Raw genomic sequence first — 22,902 nt, 5'->3', positions numbered from 1 at the left:
CATGGCGTGTTCAGGGCCACCGGCCAGGCGCGGAGCTCCGTGCGCACGAGTTTCTCTGATACTCAAGCTATATTTCTCCTACTTGATTCATGTTCTACTTCCCACTACTTCACATTAGCTCCCTCTGCCCCTGCTATCAAACGAAGGAGATCTGATTCCTACCTGTACTAACTGCTTACTAACTGCTGTGAATGGAGCAGTAAGAGACAAATAACCCCCCACCTCGGAAGGTCACCTCTGTGATCTCCATGCTGTTAAGCCATTCCTTGGACACTCACTGCTGTCCATTGCCAGAAGCAGGACCTCTGCTGTAACTTCAGAAAGCTATTTTCCTCTTCTAGGAGACACTGCTGGATCACTACTGAAATAAGTCAGCACTCCTGGAGGAATATGATATTTTTAAATAGGCAGTGCATTAACTCTCAAGCTCTTGTGTAAGAAAGGTTTGTAAAAACAGTTTCAGGCACAGCCAAAACTGTTCAGTGCCATGTGCCTCTCAGCAGCCGATATACAAGCTCACAATGCAGCATCAAACAATGCTGCTGCTGAGGCATGTAAAGAATGCATGTTAAGTAAGGTCACAAGGTTCTGACCTAGATTTCAGTCAGCAGGAGTCTTCATCAGAAAATAAATTTGGATGGACTCCAGTGCCCTTGACAAAAAGGCTACAGGCCTGCATGAATAAGGAAAAAAAGAAGGTGCAACCTTGCCTTTGCTCCACTTTATGCCCAGCAGCATGGGCAATGTGTTTGTTTGTCTGCAGTGCTCTCTGTGATCGAGCATTCAGAAAAAGGGACCTCCTATGTCAAGCAGACTGCTGCTTTGAGCACAGAAAATAACTATCTGGCTCATGACTACTGAAACAAAGTATTTGTTAAAAAAAGACATTAAATTTTAATAGAAAAGTTCGGAAAAGTTGGTTGGGAAATCAATGCAAAAATACTTACACAAAAAACATTTATGCACAAAGTAGACTTTCCTACCAGAACCCTTTTATGTCTCCCTCTAATTCCGGAAGCAGAGATATGACCTATCTGGTCACCATCATCATTAGGGTAGGTTGACAAAGATGCAATTTTTTTAGAGCGGTTTTATTAACTTGGCAAATGGAAATTAAATTAACTGCAAATTTTCACAAATGCAGTTACTCTAGCGACTCCAGAGCATAAAGGAGAAACTAGATGCATTAAATATAAATAAGTACATGAAGAGCATAACTGTCCGTCCCTGTATCAAAGCGAATGAGCAAATAATATCAGTTCTTCTACATAGAAAATAACTATTTTCCATAAATCTTAGATGTCCTTAGGAAAAAATAAACTCTTTTTTTCTGCTATACAAAGGAGGAGAATTTACTAAAGGAAACAATGACAAGACTACATATGAAAATATATTGTAAACTGTTATCTGCAATTCTCCAGTGCAATGATAAATCAGGTTATGTAATCTCAGGCAACAATTCAGATCTATTACAACTATCGTCCATATTTATCCAAATACTTCTAATCTTAAATCATCACAACTATTACTTGTCTACTGCAAGTTACAGTGAAATTCGAATATTAAATAGCATTCATAAAACAAAGTTACAATTCACCAACTGAAAATGGTACAACAATGAAATGATCTAATCTTATTTTAAAGGGCTTTTGACAATGGCTGCAATAGCTCATTGTAACTATCCTACTTGCACTACAGTATCTTCACAGAGAAGACCTCATTTCTTTTAATTTCTCATTTATTAAAAACAGTGAACAGAAAACTTCCCTATCTTAAAATTTACTAGTGGTGGGTTTTGCTGCGTAAGTTTTACAGGAATTTTCATTAGTACAAATGTAACTAAAGCAACAAAGATGGTTAATGTCCAAAATATATCTGGAATACCAATGGATGGCCAGTACTGCTAATGAACAGAAGCCAAACTTTAAATTATCTACTTCATAGGAACATACAGAATCAAATCTACTTTTTATTTCCATCTTGACACAGGCAGACTCTCTTCACACTGACAAGAATTCGCTTAAAAACCAAAAAGCATTTGCAGGAACAAAAGCCCTTGTGTACATGGACCAATGAGGGAATAGATCGTTTGCAGTGCATCCTACCATGTGAAGGAGACCTTGTAATGGGTTTGCAGGCAGAGAGCATGCTGAGATGGTAATGTGTTTGAAGGGAAGATTTGATAGAAATAGAGGCCAAACCAGGATTTGAAATCATGTTTTTAAAACTGACATACAAAACCAGCTGAGAACTTTAAATAGCAAGAAGAACCATGACAAAAAGATGAAGATGTCTGCTCCCCGCTGGATTAACTGTAAGGGTTGCCAGTGTGGTGGCCTTGTACTTTAGGTTCCTCTTTTTCCTTGGTAGTTAGGCAAGACTTTTTTTCACAGATATCATACCAAGTAGAAACTTTCTCCCTAAATTAACCAATTTAATAAATTATATCTTTGCTTCAGGGTTCTAGCAATTATGTGACATATAACCCCAACTTCAGCAGAGTTCAAATCTTCTCTATGCACACTAGTGAGACACCTGTCCTAATGAAAATCAAATAAAATGAGACGGTGGGGGCTGGGGAGAGGATAGGTTTCTAATGATCTGATTTGATAAGCAACTGAATATGCTTAAAGGAGGCATGTGTTCATTTTCTATTATAACTACACAATTCTTATGTCATCTTGGCCAAGTCACTTAATCCAGCATGTTTGCCAGCTCAGAGGAAAGGACAACTTCCTATTTCATAGAAGACAGCAATGGCAGTTAAATTCAAACTACTATCGTTCTGAGGTAATGCAGTGGTAAGGGCAACATCAGCTTCTAATCACAGTTCTGATACCACGAAGATGGCACATCTGTTCCTTACCACCATGTAGCTCAGCCCCTGGAGAGTCCTTCCTCGTGAGACAGATCCAGGTAACACAGTCTCTTTTCTTACAAAGCAGTAAGTGAGCACCTAAGTCCAATGCTGCATAGGAAACTACTTTGTCCTGAGGGTAATTTTAAAAACAATTAAAAAAATTATATATGAAAATTCTAATTTATCTGAGCAAATCTTTTTTGACTTGAGGGAGAAAAGAATGAAATCTGAAAATCTGTGTAAAAAATAGGGATTTCTCCTTGGATATCCTTTGAAATATATTCTTTCCACATGCATTAAATTCTTCTTCAGGTGCAACTAGTCATTCAAAGACACTCAGACTGTTTAGAGCATTTTGTTTTGTAAAAAAGATGACTTCAGATATTAAATCTGTATAGAGCAGTTCTAAACTGGCAGTACTCATTAAAAAATCAGTTAAATTAATTTAAAAATAATTTTCTTTCTATATTTTTTCATTGTAAATATGTAATTTTAATTGTATTTTTCTTCTGATATGGTATACAAATATATTTAATGGAATTTGTTTTGCAGCAGTTCACGTTACCTATATTAAACAGAAAAACAGTTCCTGAAATTTATATCATTAAATGGAGAAGAAACAAGGTCTGTGAACATCTTGGGACAAAATTCAGTCCACTGAAAAACATTTTAAAAGCTCTTTGTGGTTCTCCTCATAAAGCTTCTGCCTCTGGTCCAGAAGGCTCCTGCTGCAGATGTCGCCAAGTGAGATTCATGATGCATGCACAGAAAGATACATGACTATATAAAGGGTTATATTTTACAGCATCTGCACAAGAAGATTTTAACATAGAGTGTAACCTTTTGGCAGTGGTGCAGTAAAATCTACATTCACCATCCAACTATTGGTAAGATTTATCTCGCATAATGTTATGACAAGGTGTTTATGTTACAAGTTGGGGTAGCCCCTAAACTGCCTGGAATTGCAAAAAGCCCAGGACTACCTGAAAAAAAAAAGTGATTCATGTCACTTACTTTGCTTGCCTGGTTTTGCCTGATGGTGTTTTAGAGGTGCCTGTGTCCATTGGCTGCAAAGTGAATCAGTGACTACTGTTATTAGTGTAGGTAGCAACATGAATTAGGACAGTTCCAGGCTCGCATCTATATATTGGATGTCCCAAAGTATATTAAAAAAACTTAACACATAGCTTTCCCAACGTCACATATTCATGTCCCCCCTTGTTTCAACAACTGCCATTTTGACACACTATCAGTCATAAAAAGTACTTATGAAAAGGTAATTGACTTGGTATGATAGTTTCATCATATTCCTTGCTTAATGCTCCTTTTGAAGACTGTCTCCTCTGTATTATTTACTTTGCCATAGAATTAATTTTTTTTTAATGTTCAAGAAAATCCACTGCTGACCTTTCACCTTTCCATCATTTTTCTCTCATTCTGAGAGTTTTACCTCTGTCCCTGATAAGCCTGTGAGCCCAGCTTCAGTCTTCTACTCACTTTCAAACAAATACCTCTTTATATGTGTATGAAGCTTGGTGAAATGTCTCCCAGCTACCCATTTAGCAAGCTAATCCATTCTTCTTTTTTAAATTTTCACTTATAAGTGTCCTTTACCATAAAATAACTCCTTACTTTTTTTTCTGTTTTCCACTATCCCTCTGATTTTATACAGAATTTAATTCTATGTTATATATAAGTGTCAGGGGCAGGAAACATCTCTTTGAACTCTGTACTGAACCAAGTCAATGGATTATTGCTTCTAGGTGTTATATAGTAAAAAACCAGAGAATAGAAACACCTATTTGAAAAATTAGCATTCTGTCCTGACTCTCACGTCCTTCTTTGCAAATGGAAAGCATGCTGTTCTTTTTCTAAATTTGCCTAGCGTTCCCACTTTAGTACAATTTACCACTGGAGAGTTTTATGAATTGTTTTTGATAGGTACATAAATTTACTACATTACACATTGAAAAAAACGGTGTCCAGTTTTGTCAAATATAATTGAATAAAAGCATCCTAATTTTGGTTCTTGCACTGGTGTCTCAGCAGAATGTTCTTCTTGTTCCCTGTTAGAACAATAAATATAGAACAAGGATTTTAATGGTATTCTCTTTTAGAGCAAACTGATCGCGTGAAGTAATTGCTTTTGGTGCTCACAATATCTGTAGCTAGATGAATTTACAAGGAAAGCACTTTAGCCTTAGAACAAAATTATGAATATGTATCAGGCTCCCGCATTACATTTATTGTCTTCGGTACACAAAAATCAACTTTGGCATTACAAGAAGAGAGAATAACCAACAAACTATCTCCTGAAGTAGAAAACTATTATTTAAAGTGACAGTTTCACCCCTCTTTTCCTCTAAATAAAGGACAAATGTCTAAAACAATCGTCTATCCTTTTTCACCTCTCTCTGAAGCCTGTTCACAAGGAGACTGCCATTAGACATAGCACTGCTGATCAACATTTTTAAATAAGACTTCTGATGACAGCTATTAATGCAGCATCAATAGGAGACTTACAATACTAACCATGCATTAAGGAGCTACTACTTTCTAGCTGTCTGGAATTTCTCTAATACAATCAAGGGAACTGGCAGAAGTCCTAATTCACCATCACATACAAACTGGAAGAATTTCCATTCATCTAAAGCAGCAAGGAATAAGGTTTTCTTGATGCTGATCAGGAAAAAAAATACTCTTTAAAAGCAAATTAATCTTCAGATTAATAAATGGTTTAAGATCATACATTCAGATATAAGATTACCAAAACCTAAATAACTGGGTAAATGTACAGCAACTGATAAACATTCAGATGAAAAAAATATAACTGGAAGGACTGCAAACCGATAAACTAAGTATGATGGGCTCTCACTGTGGATATCACTTACAGTCTGACAGAGCAAGTCTTTTGTACATTAGTTAAAAGCCATGACATAAATTTTATTCCCCCAGAATATTCTTAACATGGAATATATGATTTAGGAATCATTTCAATACATAATGCCTCTACTTCCAGATGATATCACTTTTTGGCGCTGCTCTAGTATAGTAAAACAGATTCAGAAGGCTGATATAAAATGCTTATAACCAAAGGGAAGAAAACAAAGAACAGGAAAAAGCAGGGAGAGATTAAAAGAGTCCCATGTACATTTTAGAAAAAAACACAATGGCAACTAATGCAAAACTGAGAAATATACAACCACAGAATAGACATCCTAAGCTATATCAAAGCTATGTTTTTATGCAGTGTACTCAGAAAGAGTACTATATTCAAACTGTGTGCCAAAAAATACCAAGCATAATGAGGCAGCCAGCTCTTGTCAAAGTCTATTCCTAAAAAAAACATACCATCTTTGTCCTATTCTAAAAATTATTATTTTCTCTGTGGGTTTTTTCTTTATTTTGCTTTGAATTTTCCAAAGTTTAGGAAAGGTTTGTTTCCACATGTAAGACCTGTTTGTGTTCATACCTGGAAGCAGAGCCTAATGAGGACAATTAAAATATTTATGTTTTCACATGCATCTAAATACCTCTCATAAAATCCTGTTTGAGTTTTGTTTTAATTTGAAAAGCAAAGAGATTGTTGCTGAGAAATTAATCCTTGCTTTCAATCCTTATTTTGGCCCCTCAAACAGAAACAGATTCAGAAAGGTTAATTTTTACTTTAATTGCTATAAAGAGGCTGCCCTGTCCGAGACTAGTTAGACAACAGCTTTTTCACAGAGTTTACTGTCCAGCCATTGAAATGTTCATGTCAATGTCAAGTTGAAATACCATCATACTCATGTCAAGTTAATGCAAGAGTGTTCAGGCTGGAGCTAAGTCTCACTTTTCTCTCTTTTACAAGCTGTTTGTGAGCCAGCTTCACATTTGATATAAGCCAAAATTGTTGGGAAACAAAACACGTGATGGTTTTGCTGCAGTATAAGGAAAAGCACTGTGAGCAACCATTTCTAATTCCTGTTGATAGCAGGAAAATCTGTGGAGAAGGATCTTTCAGATCTTTCATAGCCATTGTTAGTCACATAACAGCATATATTCTCTTCTCTTTATCAACCACTGAGGATAACAGATCTTGTCAGATTTTAAGTCATCTTTGTCACCATCATGCTCCCTCCTTTCTAGCTTGAACGGGGACAAAGAGAACCTGGCATTTTATAGGATGACAGTCTTTCCCTCTCAGGAAGGGGGTACCTCACAGTTGACAATCCAGAACAGTAGATGCAATCTCTCATTCACTGAGCTGCAATGGCATGATGCCACTGGGTCCACTGTGTAGGAAATGCAGCTGTTGATTCAGTACTGCCTTTGGAGGCTTAGGCTTCTGGGTACAGGACTGGAAGATGAGTGTGCTTTGGAGAATTCTAGAAATCCTAATTTACCAGGCATGACATCACTGCAAGACCATCACTTCCAGGTGCTCGTATTTGCAGACACTGCAGCATTTTTGAATTCATAGCAGCCAACCCATGCCATCTTGTGAAATCAGTCTAAAGAATGATAAATTGCCTTCATTGGTACTGAGCTGCATCCAGGAGGGAGCAGACTGTACAGGAAACTATGGCTTTAAAAATAAATATCCATCCGAGGCACATATTCAGGATGATGTCAACTGCGAGATACTACATTATCTGGAGAATGTCTGAGAGAGACAGCAGGAGCCGAACAGCTACTGCTTTTCACCCATGAGCTAAATTCTTCATGCTAAAGAGTTATGTGGATTGTGGGCTGGATGTAGGTGTGGCAGTAGGAATGATGCTATGACTTGTTCCTTCTATATGTTGTACAAGATAAACAGAAAACTGGCTACAACTTTTTAAACTGATTGACATCAGAAAGTTGTAGTGTTTCAATGAGACTCCTTTGAAAATGCAATATATTCTTCGCATCATCAAACCCAAAAACCTGTATTTTGAACAATTTTTAAAGAAAGAAAACCACAAAACAAAGAGGATGAAAGTTCCCTTTTTCATAAGTAATCAAGAATCTATTACACCAGTGCTCAGCAACGCCTACAGAGAGAGAAAACATCCTGTTACTAGGCATCTTTGGTACTTATTACACAAAGAGGAGAGGGAATCTTTCTCAGTCTCCTTCATCTCAAAATTTGCAAACGTCTGTTTACAAGGACTGTGATGCCCAGAAGCTAAGTAGTCAGAATGGAGAGGCTAACAACCCATGTTTTGGATGGGATGCTTAGACCTGTCATCAACACTGAGGCATATCTGAAGAGATCAGGAGAAAATATTTGTGTAAGTCACATGCTGTGGACAAAGAACAGGGCAATAAACGCATATCTTTCTAACATATTTGCCATTACAATATAAGGAATTTCATCCACACTGGAAGTAAATCATCCCTGCAATGCTTAGATGGATGTGGATTGAGCTGTAAAACTATTTTTTACATTATACATTTTAAAAATTGAAATGGCTTTCTTAAATGAAGAAGGTTTACTCTTTCAATCTGAACTAAAAGTTCAAGACGAGAAACTACTCTACTATGGTGAAACAGGTTAAATGGAGAATTAATCTTCTTTTCTTTTTCTTTAGAGAAAGTCTTTTCTGGTGTAAAAAAACCCCAACAAACCAACCAAACAAAAAAACCCCAAAAAACCCCAAACGCAAGAGAAATCTCTGTGCAATAAAAAAGGGCAGAAAAAACAACTTATATGCAATTTGCACAATAAAGACTTGCTTTACTAAACTGACTAAATAAAGCAATCAGTTTAAAGAAAACTTTATTACCAATTACACAGATAATTTTCACCCCCAGAGGATTCATTTGTCCCAAACTGTATTACATTCCTTTCATCAGTCAACACCACTCTTCAGTAGAGAGAAGTTTTCACATGTTCAAGATATATATACAACTGTATTCTTCTGAAAATGTGTCAGGTATTTCTAAGTTTACAGTTTATATATTGTGACAATATTTTCTTTTCACATAGCTAGCTAATTTCCATTCGTTCTTAAAGTGTAGCTATGAAGTTTAATTTTATCAGAAATGTATGTCTAGATAAAAAATACAGTAAATGTACACATTGACACAAATAGCTTTCCTTTGGGCATTAGCATGTATTCTGAGCATCAGAAGAAGTAACAGATGCTCCACTGTCAAACAACACAACTGGAAGCACCCACAGTGTTATACTATGGGATGATACCCAGTTCAGACTTCCAGATCACTCGTTCATATAAGTCTCTGTGGATAAATGACAGTGTAGAGTTGGTGGTCTACCAGCAGAAGAACTCACTCTAATATGATTTAAGAGAAGAGTGTCTATTTCGCAGGAATCTGACTCTCTAAGGAGCTATGATTCACTTAGATTGCTGTGTACATCGTATGCTCTACTGGAAGTAATGAGGAAAGAAGAAACATACTGTGGTCATGACACTACATGTACCAACTGTGACCTGTATGTCCTTTAGTTTAAAGTTCAGATTTCAGGTGAACTCTGAATGTCAGATTACTGCGTGAATTTATGATCATCATTCCTTTTTTTCCATGAATCCTACTTCCCTGAGGACCTCATAAAAATATTTGCCCTGTCTCAACCGTTCATTTTGTTCCTCAAAGATCCATTGAAAAGGTATCAGTATCTCAGCTGCAGTCCAATGTCAGCCAAAGTAAAATAGTTCTGCTGAGCTGCAACTCACTGCACTGAGATGAACAAAAGCTTCCTTCCTGAAGAATAGCAAAGGCTCTACTTCTGACAAAGGCTTGCTTTCTTTCCTAGCTCTTTAGGATTCAGCATCATGACTTCAGGGATAGCTGTAGACATGCAGAGGTTATGTGGAGATTTCTGAGATCTAAGATTCAGTTTCCATTATATATACGTGATATCTGGCAATGATACTTTTATTTTCAGGTACAGATATCACCCTGCTGAGATAAACCTTTCTGGAGACAGCCATCTCTAGAACTGGCATGTTGTTGAGGAGTTGTGTTCATCAAGTACACTGTTACTTTCCTTAAAGATTAATAAATTAATTTCAGGTATTATACAGATGCAATTTTAAATATGGGTTTACAAATTACTATAATTTGATCTGGCCTCCACAAACACTGGGGGTCCATTTCTGATAAATGCTAGTGCTGAAATTCGAGCCAAAATCTAAGCAAAGTTTAAATGTCTTACAAGCTCCTTCCTTGATTTCTCTGTAGTAAAAATAGTTGGATGAATATCCTATGATTTTCAAGACCATTAAGTGCTACTGTTAGGAAGGATTTCTTTGCTTCAGTTTAAACACTGGGGATATCCCTTACTGTAACATTGATTCATGCACATCTACTTATTCTTTATTCAGCACCTTAAGTAATGGGAAAAAAAAATAATGTGAAAAACTTGATCATTTTAAACTTGTGTCAAGAGGCTAAACTATACTAGCTGCAATTTTAATCATTGAATATACTCACTTTTGTCTGACTTTACAGGTGCATGAAGTATAGGGCCTATTTGAAAGAAAAAGGTCATAAAAATGGATCATAATAAATGGAATGTTGTCCAAATGTAGCAAGAAGGTTCATGTTTTCACAGAATTATTTGGTGGAAACAATATTGAACACTCATACTAGAAAAGAAATACACAATGCAGAATAGAGCTCTAGTGTAAAGATTAACGTGGTGCAAATAAAAGATTATTGCTTGAGTTACACAAATGTGTCTTAGCCTTGTCTCATAAATAGCCACACATTTACTCTATATAACAACCAATTTTCATTCCCATTGTAACCATTTCAAAGTTAAAAAATGCAGTTCAAAATTTACAGCACAAAAGACAGAGGAGTTATTCTTCAAAACCATTAACGTGGAATCAGACTTAAAGCAGTTCCCATTTAGCACATATTGTTTTTTCCCCACTGAGTTTATAGCACTATGTCAATTCATTTCTTAAGTGCACACGATCTGTTGAAGTGCCCTGCAAGTACTTCCATCACATTAAAAAAAATGCCAAGGAAAGCATTTATGTATGTAACTGAAGTCTCTCATATTTTACTTCTTTTCTTGTATCTGAACCAGTACCAGGAGAAAACATTATCTATTCCTTATCTTATGAGAAGGCCAGCAAAGTGTGATTACATCTGGAGGATCACTAGTAACAACTCAGACACTGAACCTCTGGAGACAGGATGTGCATGTAGCTGTAGCTGAAGTGGTGAGATTATAATGGGCAGGGCAGCTCTGCCTTACAGCGTTACACCACCCACAGCTCACACAGCCCCGGGGTGGCACAGGTACGTACAAGCTCTGTAGCTTTAACTGCGGTAGCAGTGCAAAGCAAGTTTTGCTTTCAAGTGAAGTAAAGAGAGCTTCTGTTAGTTCCCTGTGATATCCTAGCTCTCAATAAACAGTAAGGTATTTTCTGAGAAGTTTAAAGTATTTAAATTCTTGCTCACTGGGCTTTGTGCTAGGAATACTGCTACAATACCAAATGCATTAAACAATTTGTCATGCTCACATAAAAGGCTGGACACTATATTTACCATCCTATTATTGAGTTTTCAGCTTGAAAATTACAGGACTTGTATAGGTACAGTCATACTGTTTTGAAAAAGGAAATGTAGTTTAAAATACCCTAGGCAAGTTACTGCTATGAGGTAGTAGAGATAAAAAATAACAAACAAATAAACCCTTTAAACCATACCAAACATGAAAGGAAACAAAATGTTAAACTGTCATTGGATGACTGCTTTTAAAGTTCACTGTCTTAATTAAACCCTATGAATTTAATGACAATAATTGGCAAAACAGAACTTTACTTTCAAGATTTATGGTTACATTCTACAAAAAAAGCATAATCTAACCATGTCATATCTAATATGTATGCAGCAAAGGTTGACAAAAACATGTAAAATGGTTTTCTCCATCTCCAAATTACTGAGTTACCTAAAATGTTCTGTTTGTAGGAAAGTTATAAAGAATTTATGGAAGGGCAATATCTAATCAGTACCTGAAGTTCTACTGGGCTGCTGATTCTAATTAATAACACTTCCTAACTGTGTTCAAAGGCATTTAAGTAAAATGAAAGTCTTCAGAAATGCATTGAAGCATTTAATGCCTAGACACTGAAGAGATAAGCCTGCTATAAAAGCCTAAAATAGGTTAGACAGATTAGACTGGCAGATAAAACAGAGGTAGAAACTACAGGCAAATAAAATACACAATCGGGTATGAAAGAAACAAATATGCTTGTAAAGAAACATATACAGAAAGACAAAAAAAGTGATTCAATTTGAGGAAAACCTTATGCTTGGTTATAAAAACAGTTTGTTGTAGCATAGTTTTAAACATCATGTGTGCTATAAAGGAAAACATTTCCATATAACATATCTACTCTAGATTGCAGACACCTTTTTTAAAAAAAATCTCAATTTTTTAACTTTTTTATGTAAAAGCAATTATCCTGGGGGATAGTGTTATGACATAAACGTGTTACACTGAACTAGCTCTTCTGATCACATATATCAAATCCAAATAATCTGATCCTGTAAGAAATATTAGTCCGTCACAGCATTAGTATGCTTAGTCAGTGGAGCAAAAGAAGGAATTGTAGGCCATCTTATACTGTTGAAAATGCCAAATGGCTTGTGACACCCTATTCTCTGTTTCTTTACAACTAAATACACAGCTCAGGTGCAATATTTCAGTTGTAGACAATGAGGTTTAAGTGAGATGATCCCCAGCCTGAACACTGTAATTGTCTACGACCTGATCCAATCTCCAAGTACAGTTTCACATATTTATATAAATTAGCATATGAGAGAAAAAAAAAACAACAATATTTTATACCCATAATGTTCGGTAATCCAAAGAAGCAAAAGGCTAAAGTGCAGCCAAAGCATACACAAGATCACATGCAGGGTTTTCCCTCTTCCTTGCACACCCACAACAGTAATCAGGTTTGTTGTGTATTTATGCTGCTAGGTGTCCAGGAGGGGTGATAAGAGCCCACTGCAGTTGCTGAGGAAAAGTAAATTATATCTTTCTGAAGATTGACAGTGTGTGCCACCCAGACTTCTGGGATGTCCATTCAAAGGTGTTCCACTTCCAGGAAACTCCAGCATGAGGTCCAAAGGCTGCATGCTGGCAAGTCCTGCAAAATCTGTAGCAACCATCAGGGATGAAGGAAGGGGAGCTCCAGAAAGGCTCAGGGACTTTTTTTTCGTTTTTTTTGTATTTTCAGAGCAGGCTGAACACCAATGTAGAAACACCTCTGTTTGGTGACACTACTGAAGGTGGGAGTGACTGCAACCAAGCAGCAATGAGCCTCAGCTGCCCATGCTGAGCAGAAAGCTCACCAGCTGCCCACTGGGCCAAAGACCTGGTCTGTTTTAACCCTTCACCAGATTCCCCAGGGCCAGCCCAGCTGATCAGCTCAGCGTCAGCTAAAAGAAATCCAGTGGAGCTGTAGGGTGGTGGAGAATTGCTCACTCTGCAAGGCAGAAAAACAGCAAGGCAGAGGTTAAAAAAGTTTCCCATTAGATGACAAGAAATCCTCCCTTTTAACATTTTTGTACATCTCTAATAGCAGTTCCTACTGCATAAACTTCAGGAAGGCTGGGTCTGTGTAAACATCCTCCCCTCCCCTCTGCTGCACTGGGCCTCTCGCTTATCCCCCACCGGCAGCTGTGGCTCGGGAGGCAAACAGTGGTCATCCTGTTCTGTGCACAATGACAGACAAGAACAAGCAAGCTTGGGAGATTTCAAATCTAGAGCTGAGGGATTTCTCCGAGTTTCACTGTGTCTCTGTGATCCTCCCACTAAATGCAGGTGCTGTTTTCTTCAATAAATGAAGCCCATATTAAACATCTCTCCTCGTGTCTCTCCAGAGCCCTTGGGGAGCTCTGCAATAGCAGAGCATAGAAATTTGTAGAAAGGTGTCCTCTGATAGATTTGACTTACACAGTATCAGTTGCTATAAACTGCCAAGAAATGGGAAATGGGATGTCTCAAGACATCCATGGACTCTAGCCATTAAAAATTGTTGTATCAAATGTATATTTGAGATTTATTTCAAAGAAGTATTTGATTCCATCAAACTATTTTTGAAGCATAAAGGTTTATTTATAAGGACTTTTTGCCTTTCATACCTTCCTTGTACACTCAATTCACAGTTCCTCTCCTTAAGGGCACAAGAAAACCTTGTGTGTTAATTAGCCGATTTCGATTTCAAAATGTATTTTCTCACAGAATAATGAAATTGAAATAAATTAAGTTGAAAATACAATGAATATGTTTCTAAAGTTGAAAAAGACAAGACCAGGTGGTAACTAGACCTCACATCTGCACAGTCAGAATACATATGATGGAGGACAGGTTCAAAGTGTCTTATCTCAGCAGGGTATTATCATGGTACATATTGTACATACTGAACAGAACCTTAGAAACTCTCATAAATGTACTTACAAGAACTGAGAAGTAAGTGCTTTGTAATCTTTAATCAGCCCAACATTCAAAGCCTGCTGAAATTAGAGCGGATCTTCTTCTTTTCAGCAGGGTTAAGGTCAGGTATTTTACACTGAGTATTTAAAAAAGAAACTCTGGAATGTCATTGCTGGACCAATTCTTGTCCTTCTCTCTCAGAAGGACCTACCTTCCCAGCCATTCTGAGAGTCGTGAAAGTCTCCTTTAACAATAAATACCACATTTTTACCATGATCAGAATCATTCCTCATTTAAAAGCTGAATTTCTGTTTTATCCTATGCAACATCAGCAAAATGATTTCTCTAAATCTGAACTGCAGAATTTTATTGGTAAGCTAAAATAGGAAAGTCAGAAACATGGATTTTCAGATATTGTATTCATAGGGCTGGCAATTAGAAAAGCCATCTTTGACTTCCTTCTGGCACTGACACGAAAGTCATTGAGAGAAGGAGAGGAATTTACAGGATTTTCACAGTAATTTTTTCTGATCATTTTATCAGCAGTATTCTCTCTCAGAAATATTTTTGTACAACTTGGAAATGAAAACAAATATTAAGAAGGATGTAAAATATCCACAAGGTAGTAATTCTAATGCTTATTTACAAGGATATGTTAGCTCTCTGTACACTTATCAGCTCAACGCTCCACAAAGGTAGTGATTCCAGTATAGTTAGTAATGACTATCTGATTGCATTGTGTAATTTGGATCGAATATGGATCCAACACACTCTGGGAGGTTTCTGAATGCTGTTTGGATCATCTAGATAGATGTGTTATACCAGTATGCCAACTCCCACAGCAATCATACACAAAATCTCTATTATTATCAATAGGAACATGATAGATGTTGCTTCATCTTGAAAATAAAAACAATAACAAGAAGTGGTTTCAAATCTTCACTATTTAGAAGACAAGAGATAATGCCTGCAAACAAAAACTGCAGTTCATTGACACAAGCTAGAATTTTATGGGAACAGGTAAAAAACCCTATGCAATGCTTTTCTGAAACAAAAAGGTAGGTAAATTTCCTACCTGAATAGACTTACCTGTAAGCCACACCAAATTATCTTACTTAAATTACATAAGTATTAAATTAAATATTATTAAATATTTATATATTATCTTACTGAAATATTATCTTAAATTATATACATGCACATACATCCACACAGATTTTAAAAGTGTGTTCTAGACAAGGTTATTAAACATAAGGCTATATGATGAAAAAGTAAGATAGGGATTACTAATCTCCTACGTGTTTAGTCACTTTGCCAGTTATGCCATAACTGTAAAACCTTGTCAATAAGTGGTTTATTACAAGAATGTAAAGAAAAAAAAGACTTTCAAAAAAACTCTCAAAGTGAAAATAAATAAAAGACTAAGATTAGGGGATACCTCACAAAACAATCACTTTTGAGTGATTTTTATTTATATTTATCAAATATTAAAGCAAGAATTAAACTACACCAAACATTAAAGTAATCCTTTGCTATATAGTTCAGGCACAGCAATGTTAGTGACTTACAAAAGACCTGAAAACATCTTTGGCAGAATTTTATCCTCATAAGCTTGTGTATCCTATGTTTATATTTGTTTATATTTTTGAAAGGACAAGAAAAGCCAAATTTACTTTGGCACAGTTTATTAACTCAGCAGATTTTGCACTGATGAAAGAAGTGGACCTTATATCTTGCATTATTATTGGTCATATTATCATCTTATACTTAATATCACTTGCTTTAGCACTGACAATGTGGTTAGTGTTGCAGACAAACAAGAAAGAACTTCACAGACTGACAATGTTATGACTGTCCCCTAATGGGTTGCTTCGAAATGCTGGTAGATCTAGTTTGTTTATATTTGAATCAGGCCTTTGGGTAGTACAGTATGTCAGAGGAGAATGGGGTAAAGATAAATGTTGGTTGATCTACTGTCAGTAATGAATAAACAATCACCTTGGCTTTAATCCTTCCCTGCGTCCTGGGAAGATATGGGAGGTGACAAGAAACAAGTTCCTGATCCCTTTTTTTCAGCCTCAGCCCCCTAATCAACAGTTACGAGGCAGCTCGAATTTCTGTTGCTGATCGAACGCTTTTCACAAGCCCAGGATGAATGGATTCCTCTTTCCTGTTGATTGCTCCTGCTTCTGCCCTTCTCCTGTATCCAGTATACCCCTAAGGAGATCAGTTGAGTTGGAGGCAATTGGTTGAGATTCTTTTGCTTTTTGTAAATAACATTATCAATTATCACACCTGTGAATAAAGAGATGCCCCCCTGTATATTTATTATTACTATCAGAAAAAAAAAGTGAAAATTGATAAATTGATAAATTATATTACATTAAAGTGAGCGAGATTAGATTTTATTTCTGTTGACATGACCATCACTTTGTTTTTTTGGATTTCATTATGTCTTCCACTCTGAAGTTTTTATAAACTTGTCTGTTTCAAGCCCAATTTTCTCTGATCTCCAATTCAATTATAGCACTCTTTGTCACATTCATATGAGACAATACAGACTAAGGATAGCTTTTAGTTTAAAATTCTCTGCCAGTTGTATCTTCCTACAGTTTTGTTTACCATCTGACAAACTCAAAATTCTGTCTCTGGTTTCCTGAGTTCTCAACTGGGGACTTTATCTTGAAACAAATATACAACTTTCTTTAATTTGCTAAAAGGGATTGTCTGTAGAATTGCCGTCAATGCTGTAAAATGTTCTGCAAATGCAGAGAGCAAGGCACATGGGATTTGGCTGTGACAGTACACTCTTGAAATTATTGTTTATATAAACATTGTCTGTAATCAAAACACTAAATCATATAATAACAATGATGGGTGGTGGTGCATTTCATCTCTTTTACTGACAAATAATAATTAAAATGAATATTATTCTTCTGACATTTTAGCATATATTCTCCAGAAAATTTGAAATTATGGATAATTTCACTTTTGATGCTTTTTTAATAAAGCTTCTTCACTCCTTGTATCTCTTTCTACAAAATTTATAATCCCTCTTTTCATATAATACTCAAAAATGTAATCTCAGGATAACCTTTTGCTTGACCTTTCAGCAGATAAATATCCTCTAAAGTTATCAAACTTATATTTTTCAATTTCCAACTTTCAAATCATCAAGAGCAGAAAATATACAAAGAAATACTGTTCTGATTCTTGTTCTTGAGCTCAAAACACCATATTATCATTTGACCCATTTTAATAACTTAAAATTATATTTTTTATTTTAATCTCAAAAATGTCAACTGAACACTATCAGATGTTAAAGTGACATACCCTACTTCCTTTGATGAAGATTATTAGTTTAGAAATTCAGACCAATTTTTATGCATTTATTAGTCATATCCATTAAAAATTAAGAAACAAAGGAACAGATCTAGTACTTCCAAAACCCAAAAGCGCAAAGTACATCGTGGTACCAGTATTGTCACTGAGAAAATCTGGAGAAGATCTGGATTGGGCCCATAAGGTTTGACCAAATGGGTCTGGTCCTGCTTCATTCCTTACTTTAATGGCTGGAAAATATGGAAGAATGCTGCTTAAAGTACTACCTTTACAAACGGTAAAAGTCAGGGGTGGCTTGAGCCAACTGACTGTTGCAAGCTCACTGTACTAAATTTAGTCTTCTAAAAACCTAGATGAAAAGAAAAGCGAGGGAGGGAGCAGGGAAGGTTAAAAGTAGCCAAATTGTGATTTAGAAATAGGAACAATTTAGAAAAAATAAGAAAGTCATCTACATATTTAAAAACTGGGTCATGGGAGGGCACAAAGGGATGCCTATACAAATGCCCATTGGTGTCTCTCTTCCTATGTTCTCCATCTCAGTATTTGCCTTAGGATTGATTCAGTTCATGAATCTCTGATATGAAATTAGTTTCTTCCAAAGCCATTGAAACTTCTCCAAGTCTTTTCTTGACTGTGTTTCGGATTTGGCCAAATGTAAAGAAAATGTGGCAGGTAACTACAGTTTCTTGGCAACAGTAGATGGTTAAATAAAAAAAATAAATTAAAAGTATAAGTACATTTTCTGTTGAAAATAGTTCAGAACTTTCCTGCCAAAAAAATTATAACTTTGAATATAACTTCCCAGTGGGGAAGACTGGAGAAGTGAAACTTAGGAAAAAAATAGGGAACAGAAAAGTTAGACTGATTTTTACTTGCTGTTGAATTAAATTTTAAATATTTTGGTTTGATTTCTTGGAAATCTGTAAAGCAAGACACTTTTTGATAAATGCCATAGGATTGTACTGACACCTGGAATAATAAAAAAAAGGGGAATTCTATGTCATATATGAAACTAAGAGAAGTGAAAAAAGATGGGATGTGAACAGACCTTTTAGAAAGATCCCAAACTAAATGCCACTCTGTAGACCTATCATGGTCATATCATCTCAAAAGAATCTTCTGCTATCAAGACATTTACCTTTGTTCAGCAATGAAAATTAGCAGAAGCGAGGAAGAAGAAAAGAAAAGAAAAAAAACAAAAACAAACCAACATTCCAAAGTTTAGCAACATCCTTCAGTCAATCCACACCTGTTCATCTGGCCAATCTGGGACTTGCCAAAAATATGAGATATACAGGAGAGTATCACTGAGCTAAATTAACATAAATTAAATATTGAATGAGTTCAAGTATTTGTTTGCCAGGTGGAAAGAATTACATATGTGCATACAATGACCAAAAAAAATAAATAATGTCTTCTTTGCATTTAGAGTATTTGATGATTGCAAAATCTCCAATTTCAAAGTCTGAAGTGCATGGATGTACTAGATTTTGTGATAAAGTGTATGCTGACTCCAGTCAAGGCTGTCCCCTTGACATGATGAATAATATGAGAACACTCACAATGTTTTATCTCTTTCAGTTTACCTGCACCTTGAAAGTCAGGATGTCAAATTAGGAAAACTTCATTCAGAGTGACCCGTGATCCAGATCAGTACATCACTTCTTCTTTCTCATTTGGAAAAAACCTTCTGATAAACAACTTACATTGATTTTCAGTTAATGCAGATGCAAGCAGATACTATTTTCAGCAAGAACTCCTTGTCCTAGACTCCCAGACTCTGTGACTGAAGCCAGCCCCAAGTTTCTTCAAAGTGAGTACTGATAAACCATTGACTTAGTGGAAACTTAGAAATGCTGGCTTTAACACGTTTTGATCCTCAACTCACTCAAACATAGAAAGGTAAAAGTTTTAGTGGTTGGGAAGCATTTTGAAATCCTGACAGGAAGAATATATGGACAGTATCCAGAACATTATTTAGAAAAGTGCAGCCACAGCCCTACAGCTGCTGTTATTACTAAAATAAAGGGTGATTGAGTTGGCCCTCCCAGGCTGCAGCACTGGGCTTCCTCTGTAATCAAATAACTGCATAGTCAGACTGGGGAAGACATTTAGGTGACTGTATTCCAACGACATTTAAGTGACTGCATTCCAATTATTTAATGGGGCACAGACTCCTAAACAGTTTTGTGGCCAAGACCTGTAGCGCAGAATCTGCCTAACCTTAGATATCACTAACTCTTCCCATTGACTTCATAGGCAACCCTGGGGAGTAGGATGTCTGAAAGCTTACTGCTGTTTCAAATCTAAAGCAGGTATGTAAAAGTAGATGCCCTGACTTTTGCTTCAGTGGTTCTGATGAGATAAGATAAAAAGAAAGTAGTCTGGCTCCAACCTTCATTATGATTTTATGTAAATTATTTTAAGTAAGGATTCTTGCCCTCCAGTGCTCGAGGATCCTGAAGTTGATTTACTTTTTAAAGCTAGTTTAGCAAACTTTCAAAGATTTTGCAAGCAAACTTTATATTTGCTTGAAAATCCACAGTGACGGTAGGGTATGTGTGTGTGTATGTTCCAGTACCATAAAAAACACCTTTAAATACCTTAGTGTTCTTCTTTTTCCATCTACCTTTCCATTCTTGTATTATAGAAACAGTACATTCTCTCTCACTGTGAAAAAACTCACACTGGAGAATTATGTATTCAGATAAGATTTTTTACAACATCTATAGGTTGGTTGTCTATGCAGTTCTTATGAAATGTTATTCAAAAGTCTCTAAAAAGAACAACATAAAGGACTGCCTAAAGAACAAAACCCCAAAAATTGTGGTGATGGATGCTAAAGAACAAAAAATGAGGATATGCACAGAATTTCACAGACATTTCTACAGAACCCTGCTCTTTGTACTGATTTTATAGAATTTTTTCATAAAAGTAGATCCTTGAAATTTTCTTATCACTGCTCCTGAATGAGCTCTCAAATTACAAATATATGCATATCTAGTAGAAAGCATTCTCCCGAGGCTGAAGTTCTGGCATCAGACTTCGTCAGGAAAGGAAACCATGGAAAACAGAAACGGTAGTCCTGAATCCTAAAAGGTTGCTGTTCTCAGTAAAAAATCTCAGCTATTTACAGCACGAAGCACAAAATGATACCAAACAGCTTCCCCACAGTTAAAATGAGTAACACATCTGGCTTTGATATTCATTCTTTTTCCAGCAAATGGCTGTACCAAGTTAGAATTTTCAAAATGTCTATCACTTTACATATATAGATTTAATTTAATTTAAAACAAGGCCCATTGTATAAATGCATTACAGCTTCAAAGATAGACTTCCTCAAAATTATAGCATGAGAGCTTCCCATGGTTGCCATGGAAATGACCTTTCACTATTTCCATGGTAATGGATCTAGTTTTATATATTTCTCTTTTATGAGACTGTATTATATCAACAAAGCTAACATCCAGAATACAGTCCTTAACTTATGGATGCAAATTCACTGAGAGGAATTATCTGACTCCCAAGCCCCATGGGCATGATAAGCTTTTGGATGTCTTTTTAGTACTGTGCAACAGACTTTTGAGAAGGATCATCTACTGCTTATTGTCAGTAGAGAAACGCTGATATATTTTGCTCACTGCTGTGTCTCTAAAGGAGTTTCTGGATTCATCCACTGCAGTCTTTTCCAGACTGCTCTACTGCTCCCAAAGGCAAAGCATCTGGAAAAAAAAAGAATGGATTGAGACCTCAGAGTCTTCTATAAATTCTAGGCTGCTGATCATATCCTGCCGTGAAATAAATATCATTCTAGGGCATTTACTGAGAATCTATAGGTCTTTGAAATTACATATTCATAGACTTACTGATCTCTCTTTTTGAAATTATACTTGGAATTGGTTTTCTCTCCCCCCCCCCCTTTTTTTTTTGTTTTGGTTTTGGTTTTTGGTTTTTGTTTTTTTTAAACATTATGGTTAATGTTGCTGTCATTGGAAGCTAAAATCTTCCTCTTCACCCTGGAGACAAAAAGAATGGAAGCAGTGGATTCAAACCTATAAAACTGAGAGCAACAGAGCAACCAAGGTATCCCAGTCCCCAGCACTCTTGACACATAAAAGAAACGCAGCTTGATTTAAGGTGTTAAGTGCCATAAGGTGTTACAGAGATGGGGCTTGGACAGGATGGTGCTGCCACTGTGATTCACAGATAAAAATCCATACCCTTTAGAGTAATCTTCCTGTAAAGTGCAATTCCAAAGAAAATTCAAAAAATATTTCAATAAAGCTTCCTTCATCCCAGTCACAACATCTAGAGCTTAATAATTAAGTAAAACATGACCATTCAGAAAAAGTAAAAAAATGAAATCTGTGAGGAAACCTTTAGAGAGGTGCAAATTCCTCAGAGAAAGACAAAAACACATAAACCTGATTGAGCAATTTATTCTGACTCGTGTAATTGGTGATGATGCATAAGAAAAAAAGAATTTAAGCCTGTCATTTGGATTTGAGTTTTCTGGGCTAGCCATTAGAAAAATGCCAATTTTTAGGGTAAGTTAGACCAGAGTCAGATACAGTGGCTGCAGACAATGTTTCCATGCAGCAAAGGCAGAAAAGCCACTTTTCAGCATAAAATTTAATTTTAATGCTCTTTTTTTTTTAACTAAAAAATAGGTCAAAATAGTTGGTGGTTAGAGAGCTTGCTCTTAAAAATGTCGTAAGAATTAACTCCTTCACCTACTTCAAAGGAGATAATGACTAACATACAAATCAGTTGTCATTAAGTGGTCAACTGATATAAAAGCACATATATTACTTTACATTACTTTTAAAGAATAACTGAAATGCTAGGATCATCACTTATGCCTTTTGTTAAGGTATTGCAATGACAATGACTATTAAGATTCAGCCTGCTATTACTGAAAACATTCAGCTCCATTTAATTCTATTCCTTACACATTTCTAAATGAAGAGCATTGCAAGTAATGACTTTTATTCTATATATTGAACTCACAGTCATGTCAGAGAAATATTGAGGCTGGAAACACTTATAACATTCAAAGAAATACAAGGCCTGAAAAAACTGACCTCATATAGCTTTAAATCTCTACAGGGTTCATGTTTACACATGAGCTACTTTTAACATTTAGGGTTAAATTCATAGGACTGATTTTGGGCACTTATTGCAGGATGAAATGAGATCAATCAATGCTTTCAAATTGTTTGTTCCTCTCCACTAACTATAACGAGTGTCTAGGTGATTAGATCACTCAGTCAAATGAATTTAATCCAAGATAATTGCAGAAGCAAGAGGC

General features: G+C 36.0%; 1 protein-coding gene across 7 annotated transcripts in view; it reads right to left on the bottom strand.

Moving 5' to 3' along the window:
• Positions 1-22,902, bottom strand: part of PCDH9 (protocadherin 9) — a 698,432-nt gene that overhangs the window by 638,771 nt on the left and 36,759 nt on the right. Inside the window, exon 3 of one of the 7 annotated variants that reach the window (XM_027705411.1) lies at positions 8,006-8,088. The exons of the other annotated variants lie outside the window; for them this stretch is intronic. Within the exon in view, the coding sequence (XP_027561212.1) occupies positions 8,032-8,088 (57 nt within the window). The 3' untranslated portion in view covers positions 8,006-8,031. Of the gene's footprint in view, positions 1-8,005; positions 8,089-22,902 lie in introns of those variants that run through there. 7 annotated transcript variants of the gene reach the window in all.

Source organism: Neopelma chrysocephalum, unplaced genomic scaffold, assembly GCF_003984885.1.
Source record: "Neopelma chrysocephalum unplaced genomic scaffold, ASM398488v2 Primary Assembly neopelma1_331, whole genome shotgun sequence".
NCBI classification, from domain to species: Eukaryota; Metazoa; Chordata; class Aves; order Passeriformes; family Pipridae; genus Neopelma; species Neopelma chrysocephalum.
Note: the sequence above shows the minus strand (reverse complement) of the source record. Positions and strands in the feature narration are given on the sequence as shown.